General features: G+C 37.0%; 1 protein-coding gene across 5 annotated transcripts; it reads right to left on the reverse strand.

Annotated features, from left to right (window-relative positions):
* Positions 1-1305: 1305 nt before the first annotated feature.
* On the reverse strand, positions 1306-11808 carry LOC131778795 (LIM/homeobox protein Lhx9). Of its 5 annotated transcripts, XM_066164786.1 has the most exons (5): positions 11669-11778; positions 10358-10440; positions 7802-8016; positions 4904-5208; positions 1306-1717 (listed from the first exon to the last, which is right to left on the reverse strand). In XM_066164786.1, the coding sequence occupies exons 2-5, from the start codon at positions 10397-10399 to the stop codon at positions 1395-1397; spliced, it is 885 nt and encodes a 294-aa protein (XP_066020883.1). In that variant the 5' UTR covers positions 10400-10440; positions 11669-11778; the 3' UTR covers positions 1306-1394. The 5 variants fall into 5 exon arrangements, with proteins under 5 accessions (XP_066020883.1, XP_058951227.1, XP_058951229.1 ...); XM_059095244.2 differs by lacking the exon at positions 10358-10440 and having other exon boundaries at positions 11669-11808; XM_059095246.2 differs by lacking the exons at positions 10358-10440; positions 11669-11778 and adding an exon at positions 9018-9238.
* Positions 11809-14425: the final 2617 nt, after the last annotated feature.

Below are 14425 nucleotides of genomic sequence, written 5' to 3' on the forward strand. Positions count from 1 at the left end.
ATGTTTTATGCAGACCCATACAAATCTGGTAAGGAAAGACAGTACAAAAAATGCACTTACGAGCCCGGAATTTGTCTAACGTATAGGTCAGTGGACTTCCTTTTCCTTGTAATTTGGTTCATGAAGTGTTAACTCCAGCACTGATCACACAAGTATATCGTCAAAATCTGTTACACTTAATTAAGAGTCTGAGCCCATGATATAGAGAGAGCTATTGATCAGCGTTGTCATTGCTTTTGCGTCCGTCAATTTGATGCCAAAAGCACATCAGTATAAGGTTTTGTAGCCAATGCTTCTCAACCTACGTCTTTAGCAAATAAAAAGACCCTGATTAATATCAGCGAGCCCGCAATATGCCATGAATACAGGTCAGAGGATTCTTTGGTGCAATAGCTGTCACTTTAACATCTCAATGTTAGCACAGTTAAACGATTGCATTGGAGGCTTATTACATTTAGGACCTAACGTTATTACATTTAGGGCTTTATTACATTTAGGACCAAATGTTATTACATTTAGGACTTTATTACATTTAGGACAGTTATTACATTTAGGACTTCAACATGAGTACACGGTAATTTTGGTCGGCGGGGAAATTATGAAACCTGCGAATAAAACTGAAGGCAATCTTTGAATAAGACATTAGAATGCGTAATGATGGCGGCGACCAATCAATCTTCTTTAAACAAATCGGAGATTGACTTCCTTGAGGAAAACCCTTTAAAATTGTTCTGTTGAAAACCGGTACTTCGTGGGTTATTTCGATGGAAAAAGAGATGAGTTCGAGGATATGCTCGAGATTTTTCTTCTTAGTAGTTCCACATGCTTTTTAAAGAAGTCCTTGCACTCAAAGAAAGGTAGCGGCAATCTCTTCACAAAGCTCAGACAACTACCTCGAAAATGACATTGGTTAGGCATTGTATTTTGATATCTGATATTTGAAGAACAAATTTAAATTTAATTGTTTAAACTGAACAAATCTTAGATGCTGTTTAACAAACTTTGATTATCATTTTTGTGTCCTTGATATAGCCTTATTGTAAAGCGCCGATAAAATGCATGATTCCTCTGCGGAAATTGAAGTTAAACAGGAAGCCAGTTTGATTCTCATCGTTTGCTCTGAGGGAAATGTTACTTGACCAATCACCTCTGATTTAGCCGATCATAGCGCTCGAAAAGCATTATTCTCTTGCTTGGTATATACTAATGAGACACAAGACAACACAAAATGGGATTCACATGAAATCTTCATTTTAATATAGAACTGAGAATCCAGCATTTCAACAAGAAGCTAATTGATGCCTCTTTTACTAGCTTCCGTACTTAAGGCATTTATGTACAACACTCCACCTTAGTCCTTAAATCGAATATAATTTTTGTTTAAGTTTATAAAGTCAAACTATTCCTGCCTCTAAAATTGCGCTTACTGGCGAAGCTTGGTCCTGAGATTCTGGTGACAAATCCTGAGCCTGCGGATTACACACCGTTCGGCGGTACTTCGCTCGAGCGTTTTGAAACCAAACCTGTAAAACCCTTTTAGAGAGGCCGGTTTTTTGTGAGAGTTGTTTCAAGTCTTTTGCGTCAGGATTGTGATTCATTGCAAAATACGCTTTCATTGCTCGAAGTTGATGGTGCTTGAACGATGTGCGCATGCGTTTGGGTTTTGTGTCTCCATTGTGCTGACCGAGATGACTTTCATTGTCCGAAATTGTAAATCCTGGAAAAAAGAAAATGACGAAATTTTTGTTAATACAAAACTATTTTATTTGGTGACTAGTCAAAGCTAAAATATATTTAAGCGAAAGCGGGTGAAAAGTCACAGTATATATTTGCGCAAACGCATGCACAAAAAGTTATTCTGATGTTTGAGTCTTACGAATAGCACAAAAATTTCAATTCATGTCTGGAAGAGTACCACTTGCGCCGTACATAATGAGTATTATGTATAAAGTTTAGTTTGTTTAGTGGCGAAGCATTCAAGGCCATCGTCAGTTAGTTACCCCATTCACAAAGCAAAACATTTTTTAAACGGGTTTAACTAACATAACCTCTGCCTCAAAGAAAAATTACTTGTCATCTGCCGACCTGAATTATCATCACTCAATAAACGTAATGAACTCGTGTCCTCATGCCATCATAGAAACAAAGCGTTACTGCGTAACAATTGGACGAAACATTTAAATTTACCGCCACGCCTATTATGCAAATTTGTAAATTATATATACAACGATGGTTACGAATATTCTTGACAATAAAATCCCCTGATAAGTGAGTAATCACAAAACAGGCTTGTAGGGATGAAAGTATAGTCTCTTTGTTTTTTTCCCTATCTCAATATATAGATATGTTGTGTACATTAAAAAATTACGCTTTTCTAATTGGCTGAAAACGAGTGCATTCTCATGTAACACCGATGCGAAGTTGTGACATGAGTGCAGAGTCGCAACAAGAGTACAAATTACAAATAGCACGCACGCTTTAAAAATTTATTTCGTCTTGCCTTTCTGTGATACTTTTTCATGTAATCAAAACTTTTCGTGGGAAGTCAGTCATTGGGGGCCTACAGCAAATTAAGACGGCAACAGTTATGGGAACGTGGCAAAACAAAAGACTTAATGGGCAGAACAATAGCTCAGCACGTGCGTTTTAAAACTATGTACATTTCTTAGCCGCCCTCTGCAAAACGACAACCTAAAATCACCAAAATTTGCGTCGTTTTCGAATGGAAACCGTAACGGCAAATTATTTCAATTTCCATTTGGAACTTGTCGCTGCTTACATACGTTAGACTGGAGTTGAGATGTGGCACCGTATGAGAAGTTTTTCACATGCAGAAATTTTCGAAATTCGACGTCTTCCTGAGTGTTGCTGTCCTAACTGCTTGAGCTTAACCTGCTGTTATGATACGCGGACTTACGTCGCTAAGACCTGTCAATGGTACGAGGCAGAAGGATATCAAAGTATACCCAATGGTTTTTACTCTTCTAATGTGTAGTGGTGTAATAATAAACGTGTTTCAGGGATCTTCGTTTATGTCAGTTCGGGACGAGTATTCAGTCTAAGTAACAACTATCGACTACAACCAGACCGCGGCGCCCCAGGAAAAAGTCTGTAATTTATTAAATTACCGCTAGCGATGCGTTCAGATTTATCAACTTTGCACAATTTAGGAGCATATGACAGACACTTTTCTGCTGAATTTTTGAAGAGTTTGTTGTTTGGAACGTATCTGTCTTGGTGGTTTGCGAGAAAACAAATTGCTGCCTATTTTTACTCTGAGAGGCACTCCTGACTCTTAGTGTGGTTTTTTTTTTTTGTTTTTTTTTTTTAAATTATTTTTTTTTTTAATATTGTATAACCATGGGTCTAAAACATATAGACTACGGGTGTAAGCTCTAAGCGCCAGGCCCCCGCCGTTCGAAGGTTGGATAACGCTATCCACTGGATAAATCGCTATTCGGTGGACAACGCTGGACGTTTAGCAATCACTTATCCGCCAGATAGCGATTTAACAGTTGGATAGCGTTATTCTCCCTTTATATAACTGGGCCCGGCTTTCAAAATTCGTTACGGCGGCTTATCAGCTTCCATTTATTTAACTCCTACTTGATAATGAACAGTATGATGTTTATTTAGATTACATTGCTTCCACCTATACACCAGACCACTTATTTTTCGATAAACACATAAATTATCGTTTTTCGGTTTTTCTTCAGTTCATTGGAAAGTTAGGTTAACCATAACCATCTTTGCAAAGAAAACCAGCTCTCCTTTACAGCCAGGCAAGATAATTTACTACGTAAACAGAATTTAAGAAAAAAAAGCTAACCAGCTTTACGTTTCGTTTACGCTATATGCTGATAAACAAAGTAAAAAAGCCTTTTGTTGGTTTTAAGTACGTCCACTTACACTTTTTAATGTTAATAAACGTCGAGTAATTCTATTCGAAAATGCACTTATTTAGAACATAGTCAAGAATACTTAACACTGGCTCAGGTGTAATAACAGCGCTTTCGGAGATAAATATCTAACAAAAGAAGTAAATCGTTTTTACCAAGCTGTCTATTGCAATAACGCTTACAAATCCATATGAAAAGTAACTACAGAGACAGCGGCAATTTTTTTTTGTAGTTACCGATGAAGACAGCTGTAATGTCCATTAGTAAGTAACGCCTCGGCGCTCGTGCAAAAAGCCACTTTCACTTCATTTCAAAAATACTTTCTTTGTTGTTTGAATTCGCATTGACGTGTAAATTAAGGACTCGACGGAATTGAAAAGTAGTTGAAAATTACGTGCAAATTTCCTAACAAAACAACACCGCAGTTGTTAAGAAAAACTATTGTGTTCGGTGGTCCCACGAGGGAACAAAAAATCCTGAATTAAGTTGAAAAAGACGCCCATATTACGCTTATTTTAAAACCTAAAGACTATTCATTTTGCCGTCCAGATGTCGCCAGTGCATGAAAAACGTTCTATGGCGTATCTCGTATAAATCAAACGTTTCATTCCATCCATTGTCGCTTAACACGCTTAAGGCTACACACATTGAGTATAAGATATTACAGCAGATGTCTTTGCGAATCAAATGAAAAAATCTGCCCAAAAGATAAGTCATGTATTAGGGGCGCGTACAAACAATAAAAAAACCGATGCCTCGGGCAAATGAAATGAAAGACACTCTAACAGCGGAGTAAAAAGCTTCATTCTCATCGTCAGATGGTCGCTCCAGGCGAAATGGGTTGTATTGCGGCAGAGCAATGGCAACAACAAAACGGAGAAAAATAGTTTAAAACAAAGTTCTCGGTTGTTTGAGAACCATAACTGAAAGCTAATAAGAGCTATTATCACCTCTCATTAGTCAGCAGTTTGGGTAATCAGCGCGCTTTGTTTACTAAAACTCACCTGATAAAGCCGCTACGCCTTCCAGAGGTACGGACATTTTCTTTTTTCTAGGTCTTCCTTTAGTTGTCGAAGAACCTAACGTCGTTTTTAAAGCCTGCGCTTCCTCTCGAAGTATCATCTCGTAGTCCGCTTTGCAGAAGATTTGCATTCCACGCATACCAAAGTATTCGCCAGTGGCTAAGATTCGTTTGCAGCGATCGCAGGCGAAACAGCTGATATGGTAAACATGTTCGCGGGCGCGCATCACCAGCTCTTTGCTGGAGATACCTTGGCCACAAGCAGCACATCTATTCACTGAGAAGCGCCTGGCAGAGAGAGAATGAGGACTGGAGTTAGCCTCTTGTCTGTAAGAGGCAGATTGAGTGCGTTAAAATAACTTAAGGTAGTCTTGTAATCAAAGAACCCGACAGAACAACAACCAGTCGTTATCAATTCGGAATATCATAAGATAAATATAATATACAGAAAACAATCTAAATCAACTGAAATGTTACTTTTGGATTTATCAAAAAAACAAAAAACAAAAAAAAAACGCACATAGTTTATTGTTATTCATAGAATAAATGAAAAATCACGCGCGCTCTAATTAGTTAAAATCTATCTTCTATTGTAGGGTAAACTGCGAGATGTTTTGTAATACTCACAGCCCGCACTTTTCATCGATTTAGCGGCGTACCAATCAATTTAAGGATATTATGAGAAGACGACGAAAAACCCATACGAGTCAACGGCTAGTGATTAACAAAATTTTCCTCTGTTCCCCTGGCATTTCAGGCGGTAAACCTTTTAAAATTACGCTCTCAATATTGCTTACATCATCGAGGAGGTGAAAGTTCACTGATCATCGACAGCACTGCACAATTTGAAATTTTTTCACTAATTATGCAATTAGGTATTAATCAGCTCATAACTTAAGGTAAATCGTAAGCAGCAACTGACAGTAAATAAGGATAGACTTCAACGCTGTCCAATTCAAATTCTCACCGTTTGTACCATTACTGGCTCAATTTTTCTGTCGAAAATTTTTTTGCTTATTTTCTGGCTTCCATGGGGAAAAAAAGTTGAAGAGGCTACATATTACGAAGCTCTGTTTTTCCTCTTTCGATAAAGACCAACTTTGAAATAGAACTTGAAAAAGTTTGAAGATGTTGAATACAAAGTTGTTACAGGGAATTCGATATCCTGCGTGTACCATCGCTTTCGCAAAATTTGCAATCTTCGCGACTGTACCAGGAAGATCGAACGGTGAGGATTGCGTGTAAATAAGGTAAAAAATTCTTTCCGTCTGAATTGATTTGTTTTGTCTCGCAATTACTGACCCTATTCAGGTACCCTTAATTTTTCACATTTCTCACACTGTGTTGTGGTGAACTGAGTAATTTCTCGATTTTTCTTCGGTTGACGAATTTTTTTTTAGCTCGCTTCTCGCAATCACTGAACTCGGCATCGAAAAATGTGAAAAGTGAAAGTTTTACTGCGCGCGAATTACTCAACGCGGAAAACCAAGGAAACTAGATGTTGAACAAATGTCTGAAAATTTTTTAAACGAACAGAATATATTCCTTTTCTTTCAATACAACACAATACAACATGTTCACAATAAAGAATAGTCCATAGAATAGTCGGAAACTTCCTTAAAGATAAAATGTTTTGATTGAGGGTCCATTCTCAAATGAAAAATCCTTATCAACATTAAGATTTTTTATAATATGCCAAGTGCTTTTCAAGTGCATTCACCGTATTGTCAACACTGCCGTCTGTTGATATCTCGCAAACCCGCAACAAACAGTTCGGAATCTTGGGCATAATTTGGACGTAAATCCGCGAGCTATTTTCATTACTTACCAGGCTTTCTGGCGTCTAATTGATGGCATAGAATATAATTCGGTTCATCTTGACCGATACTAACTGATAACCTACAAAATCAACCTTTATACTCTTAATAAAACAACGAGGAACACTTAACTCCTTTATCGGAAACAATGATGTATGGCATTTTTGCCAATACGTAATTTTTAAAAAAATTTTAGCAAAAAATTAACGCTTTAGCAAGTAATATTAATTTTTTCCCAAATTTTATTTGGACTTAAAAATGTATCTCATTTTATAGATTTTTGTTAAACCATAAACATTCCTAGGCTTGTCGAATCAGAATCGAAAATTTCATTTATTAACGAGCGCCGGAATATGTATTTACCCTTTCCAATGAAGAATTGGTAATTCTTCAAACTTTCCAATATTATTTCCGTTATTAAAATAACGCTAGCTAGCTAGGTTAAAATCTTATCTAATATTTCATACCTGTGTTACACAACTACAGAATAAATATTTTGGAAAACGTCGGCGCCTTTGAAGGCTTAAAGAAAAGATGTTTTAAGAAACAGTTGGACAAAAAAAATCAACCTCGTTTTTTCGTCTTTTATTTTTTCGCTCTTCTTGTTTGTTTTTTTCTTCTAGGGTATAGTTTTTGTATTTGTTTGGACTAAATGACCATTGCTATACAGTCAAAATTAATTTCAAAAATTTATCTTCAAGTGTTATGACGTATAACAAAAAAGATGTTTTTATTATTACAAGAGGACTTAACACGCAAGTAGATATCTCGGTCAGCGCTATATATCTGCATATGCGCGTGATAACAGCCACATATATATGTATATGAAATAAGTGAGTCCCTTTCAGAGGAGAAGAAAAATAAAACAGAATGTTCTAAAACAAACTAAAGATCACTATCGGCAAAACCATTTTCAAAGAATTAAGATAAAGTTGAGAGCATGGGAAGCAATCACTCGTACATAGAAAAAATCAATTAAATTCGCACGATAGCGACTTACGTAAAAACTAAGGGTCACTTGAATTGCGAAAATTTGAAGAGAGATGCGATTGATAATGACTCACTTGTAGTAATCTTCTCGACACAATATGGCCCCGTCCCTGGTAAAACACGTAAGCTCGTTGTCCAGCCTCAAGCTACATTCGCTGCATTTCAAACACTCGACATGCCATTCTCTATCGACCGCCATCAAATAGAAACGCTCGATAATCCTTGTACCACAACCTGCACAGAAGGAGGCTTTTTCGTCGAGAGTGACTTGATCTGCCGTAGGCATGGCCTGGAAGGGAAATTTAAGAAGAAAAAATTATTTAACAAAAGAAGCAATATTTTATTGTCAGTCAGCGTATCTATACCGAATGAGTAGAATATTGTGGTTTCGTTGTCGCAAGACCTAAAATACAACCAGAACAGACTTCTTCACGATGACAAGTTTTTGTAACAAATTTTTCTGAAGGTGATGGACCACGATTGTGCTAATGTCGCTTATCCCTGCAGGGAATTTCGACTTTAGAGCAATTTCGCTGTGGTTTTCGTAGGAATGCATGAATTGTCAGAGCGTCAGTGGTATTATCTTTGTTGCTGAAATGGCTTCCAAGAAACTCCTTGAAACCAAGGAAAGTTACACTAAGATAATACTCTCAGTCAAAAGTGATCGTACTGTCCGGAAAAATTCTCTCAGTATCTTACACTTTTCAGCCGACTTGTTCTCTAATTGAAGTAGTTTAGGGCTCCTTTCAACTTTGAACAACATCATAAACAATTACGTTCTAATCGCCGACGAGAAATCGCCACTGAATTAAACAGGACGTCGAGACCATTATGACTTATTTGCTGTGTCCTGTATTGTACGGGAATTAGCATACTTTGTGTTAATTTCAAATGCAACACAAACACAAACACTTCGCACAGTTACACAAGGATTCTTTTACCTCTTGAAAGAACATTTTTTTAAATGGAAGCAGTTACAACTTCTCGGTGGTTGAATCTCTTTAAATCCTCTGCAGCGTTTTGTTTTCCGGCCGTCGTCTTAAAGTTCACCGAGTTAAATGGACCCATACACAATGCATGAAACCAAACAAGTCCTTTCTTTTCGCTTCCTGGGCGGTTCGATAATTTTCCACCAAGATACACCACATAATCTCCAACAATAACTACATTATAGCATCTGAATTCTTAAAATTTCAAGTAGATTTGTAAATCGCCATGCTACAAAGGGCTGCGTAGAATCGGTAAGGTTTCACATGATACGCGTCCGGATTTTGCTAAACTTAATATTACCTGCTTAAGCTTACGTACCAGCGATGTGAGCTGTGGTACAATTTCCAGAAGGCACCGCGCGAAATTAGGTATTAAGTTGAGGTCGTACGCTTCAACAAGCTTACAAATAATACGTTATATTCCCTAATAACACAGTTTGTTCTTGTCACACGTTGGGAGAAAATCCGTTACGTGCTTGCATGGGGAGCGAAGTACTCTTGGTTTGTTCGTTAGCAAGTAGAACGAAGTGAGCAAGAAAGCGGAGGTCGATTTCACAGCTTTACAACCAATCAGATCTCATTGCTTGGCCGTGATTGACGTGTGTGTTATAAACAGTGAACTGGGTTCCGCGTTTGATACATCATTGTTACCTATATTTCCGTTTTCCTCCCATGTTTACTTTTAATAAAATCTGATAAATTTTCAAGTGGAGGAGTAGCACGTCTTTAAGTGTCACGAAGAAAGCGGGAATAAGCGCTCACGCTTTTTGGTTGCCTTCAATACTCAATACACGTATAACTGGTATTAATTGTGCACAGAATATTTGATGATGTTTTCTTAACTCGACTAGTACAAAAGAACTTAAAGGACCTTTTGATTCTATGCTAACAGCCTTGAAAGGCTAAACAATGGGTCTGAGAAAGACAAAGTAATATAAAGGAAATTTGACATGCGTAAAATCGAGCCAAACTGTTTACCTTTTGAAATAATTGACAAGTTTTTGAAATTGATTACATTTCACCTGTGATTTAATTCGGGCGCTAAAGAACTGTATTTAGCGATCAAAATGGCTTTTCCAAAAGATTTCTGAGCCCTCTTAACAAAGAAAATCAAATGCGCATGATTCTATTCAATCTGATTGTAGAATTCACTTTTCGCATTCAAATTTTCAGTCTCTTGATCTCAATGCTCGCCAAATTAACTCGAAAACCATTAACATCATTTTTACGCTCGTTAAAAGTGAAATCTCAGTCTTTCGGCAACTGAAGGAGCTAGCGGTGTGTGCATACATACAAGGCCAACCTTGGTCAGTATATCATATTAATTCCCCTCCTTCAGAAATATAAACGAAAACTTGCACCGCCTACGCATTCTGTAAATACCTCAGCTAGATACAGCCAGCTAATAAATAAACAAGCTTGACAAGAATATCGACAGCGAATGACATCGAAAAATGTAAAACTTGAATGAAAGCTACGACGTAATCAATTTCAGCTTATTGCCTTGTCAAAGGGGGGTTTTCTAGTTATGAACACATACGACATTCAATTCGAGTTCATAAATGGATAAAACTAACAGGAACAAGTGTTAGGCACGTATTTGCATCAATTTTTTTTCAAAAAAAAAAGTTTTGCTCGTACCTTTCTCTTAGCAAAACGAGGAAGAAGTTTTGATGACCACATTGAAAACAAGCTGAGCTGGTAAATCGGATGAGCGCTCTCCTCTTTAAATGCAAAAAAAAAAAAAAAAGTCGTGGATGGTCAGATTAAAGATCTTAATCAGAGCCGAAGCAGATAAACTAAGAATTAAGAAGAATGCATTATACTTAAGAATATGCTGGCCCGAAAAGTTTTTCAATTAAACCATTTGCGCAATGAGTGAACAAAACCCCGATTTACGATTAAGATAAAAATTGAAAACCGTTTCTCTGAACGGCTGTATTTCCACAAAAAACTATAATACATGCGATTAAATAGTATTAAACAAAAAGATATAAAATTTCCGCTAATTTAGCATAACTAAAGCACGGATCTTCAAACATTTTATTAATCTTTGAAAAAATTCGGACTTGTTTTGGTTTAGTTACTGAGCGCTCGAATCAAAGATGAATTTTAGAGAAGCACCTTGAAACACTAAAATGAACTATGAAAAATGAACTACACAAAGATACATCATTCGTTAGGCATTCAAATTCTTTTGAAAGCTTGTACCACTAATAGATAAGGTAAAAGAAAATAAAATTTGGTTTTAAATTATCGAAACTCAAAACACAAAGATCTGGTCGTAATTAACTTGTTAGTGCATCGGTGTTTAAGTTTTACACTAAATTACTGTGGCTAAACATTACAAGCGTATAAACTTGTGTTCCTTTGACCTTTTTTTATAATTCTTGCGAAATAAACCTCATTGAAAGTCTAGTGGATCGAGTAGAATTCATTCGGAAACATTTCGTATCATTTAATTACCTACACAGTACAGATTTAGAAATCTCTAGACAAAAGAGAGAAAGCTTTTGTATCTGCGGCTGATCGGTTCGCAATGATATTTTGAAATTTCCACGACATACAGATCTAAATCGGTTCACGGGCTTGAAATCCAAGGAATAATTCAATTTCAGACTCGCAAAAAAAAGTGGTAAACCTTTTCTTATTAACACATTGGCTTGAGAGGTACCGGAAGATTTTGAGAAAGGCAAAAAACCATTTGATCTTTGCATTCAGAAGGATTAACCTTCAAAACAGAAAACTCCTGCTAACCGTGCACGTTTATGGACTAGACGAAACAATCACACTTCCTTAAAAAACCCTTAACCTTGCCTCGATAAAATTGTTTCAAGTTCAACCGGAGTCCCTTATCACTTTCGCGCTCTGTGAAAAGCCATTATTTTGACGAGCCAAAATTCGCAAAAAGCGATGGAAACCACTGAAAGTTCAAATCACATCACTCTTTACCTGAAACTGGTCTCGAAACATGTGCACGGGTGAAAGTGGACTTCGCTTCCAGCTGGCTCAGGCAGATTGATCAGAGTCGATAGTCGCGTAGCTTTGCTAGTTGCGGTGAATACTTGCCCTCACCACTAGCTAAATATCTCGCAACGGTTGCAGCTGTGTATTTTTAAGGTATGGAACCCCTCCTGAAATGAACCCTTTATTTAAATATTGCATAGTAATTTCCATATGTTTTAGGCTCGGGAACAGGTGAATCGAGAGCACTCAGATGATTCTCTTTCCGTCATTTCGCTTTTAAGGACGATGAGATGCACAGAATATCGGCCCGTTTCCGACTTCTCTTGAGAGTAAATTGCATTTAAATGGGGAAATTGTTCTTTGAGTTACAAGGGCACTTGACTCACGATCCGGAACAAAATACGGCCACACGTGTCTGTCGTACAAGTGTCAGTTTTGTTTCCGTTTGAGAGAGAGATATGTCTATTCAAATTCAAATGTAGACACAATGCTTTTCATGCGTTTGTGGAGAGAGAATAGTTTCCCCTCTTGGTAGTATAGGACCTCTTAAACGGGGCATTGTGATAAAAAGTTCGCCGAAACACAACAAGATCTCGTTCTAAAGAGGAAATTTAAAAGGAGTCGATTGAGTGTGGTTGTTTGAAACAAAGATGCCTGAAGTTTACTTATCTTGATCAATATAATGTAAAACCTATTCTTAATACATTTTGTTTGAATAATTTTGTGTGTGAAATGAAAGTAATACTTTGAATAACACTTCATAAAATTATTGCAATGCGACAACTCGTGCGCATGCGTTCTTTCAAAATAAAAGTGTGCCTTCAACAGGAAAACCTTTTAACTTGATCGATGGGAAGGCAAACATCTCGACCGCAATATTCGTATGATTTATTGTTGTCAAAATTTTAAACATATCATGCCGTCTGTAGGCGTCTTTGAGCGATTACGAGCGTCAACACGCTGCCTTGCATATGTCCACGATGGCGTTTTTACTGATTGGAGAGGTAACAACAGTGTGTAAGATGTACACACGGTGTATTGTTGCTAAAAGTATTGACAGAACGTATTGTCTGAAAAGGATTTTTAATTTCGTTGACGATCAGCGCGTCCAAATTCTGTACCAAGTCCTGATCTTTAATCAATCGGCAGTGCGAGTATAATTAACAACAGTAATAAATTCGTTCTGGTGGGTTGGTCACTCGCATACACTCTAAAAGCTATACGTGCCCAAGTATTTTCTTCTCGGCGATATGCAAGGTGTTTAAACAAAAGCTCGACCCTTTTGTTGGGTCCTTTGCTAACCTCGGGGGCGTCGCGTGGCGGCACGTGCCAATTTCTGACGAAAACAACATTGAAATGGGTTCCCTGGCGGGAATAAAAAACTTCAAGGCCATTGAAAGGGTTTACCACAATTTAGTCAATGTGACAATACTTCGTTCAAATTGTGCCAAGGCTTTTGGTTTTCGGTTACTTTTGTTTTTTTGTAATGAAAAATAAACACAATATTCCGGAAAGCTGATAAAAACAATAAATATTCTGTACAGTCGAGGGGGAACTGTCATTGTTTTCACAAAGAACCGATTACCTGTTTCTTAACGTTAAAAAAGCAAGAATGCTATTGTATGGGGCGCCAACGAGCGACAAAATCCCGCAAGAACCAAGATTCACGACAGAATCTCAACGGCGGCTCGCTAGTCGATGAGGGAATTTCCTCAAATTTTCAGCTTCCCGTTAATTAATAAATTATATACTCTTAATTAGCTTCTAGCGATGTGTCATCTTGGGACGAATTTCAGCTGTGAAAATTGAAAACATATTCTTCCACCTGCATTGGACTGATAAACAAATATAATCTAATTAGGAGAAAGATACATTACCGCACATTGAAAGTAGCTTAAAAACGAGCCTTGAATAATCTGTGTTCAATGCTACAGTTAACGATATACATTTTTAATTCTAATTTCGTTCCAACGATTTGGTTTCCCAAGGAAATGAGTAAATGAAAACATACAGTTGGCACCTCGAATCATTAAGTCAGCGAAAGATGTATACAATTCTTGTCATTTCCGACTTGCAAACTTTAAGAAATTTCTCAGCGAATGTCATAGATTGCTAAGGGTTAAAAATATGTTTTGCAACAAAATTTGAGAAATATTAAAGAGTTATACTTCGATGGGTGGGCTGCTTTTTCATCGGGTGAACGTTTTAGATCGAACGCTTATTTAAAATTCACAACTTAGGAAATTTTCGCACTTGGCCTGAGACGTAAGCAGTATGGTTTAGGTACGTTTTTTCGTAAATAATTGATATTTTACGTTTTTACTAAATCATATTTTTTATATTTTCAGGGGCTGAAATGAATTGGAAAAATTTGATACTGACTCAGGATTAGAGTAAAAACGAGATTTAGTTTTGTTTGACGCAATCCTTGTCCCATTCTTATGCATGATTGAAACTTGATACCGCCGAGCCAATTTTCTTGCAACTAAAGAATATTCTTCTCTTAATTCGCTATATCAAATTAAACTTTTAAGCCCTCAAATAGACACAAATTAAAAAATAAAACCTAACAATTTCAATTTGTTGTAGCCGTAAAAAAAGAAATGCCTTAGTTGTCGCCTTAGTTTTCAGTGAAACCGTCTATCAATTAGATTTGTGTTTTATTTCTGCAAACAACACACTTAAGGGGTTATACATTAAAAGGAAATTGTATCATAATTTTAACACGTTATTAAGAAGATC

Source organism: Pocillopora verrucosa, chromosome 4 (assembly GCF_036669915.1).
Source record: "Pocillopora verrucosa isolate sample1 chromosome 4, ASM3666991v2, whole genome shotgun sequence".
In the NCBI taxonomy this organism is placed as follows: Eukaryota; Metazoa; Cnidaria; class Anthozoa; order Scleractinia; family Pocilloporidae; genus Pocillopora; species Pocillopora verrucosa.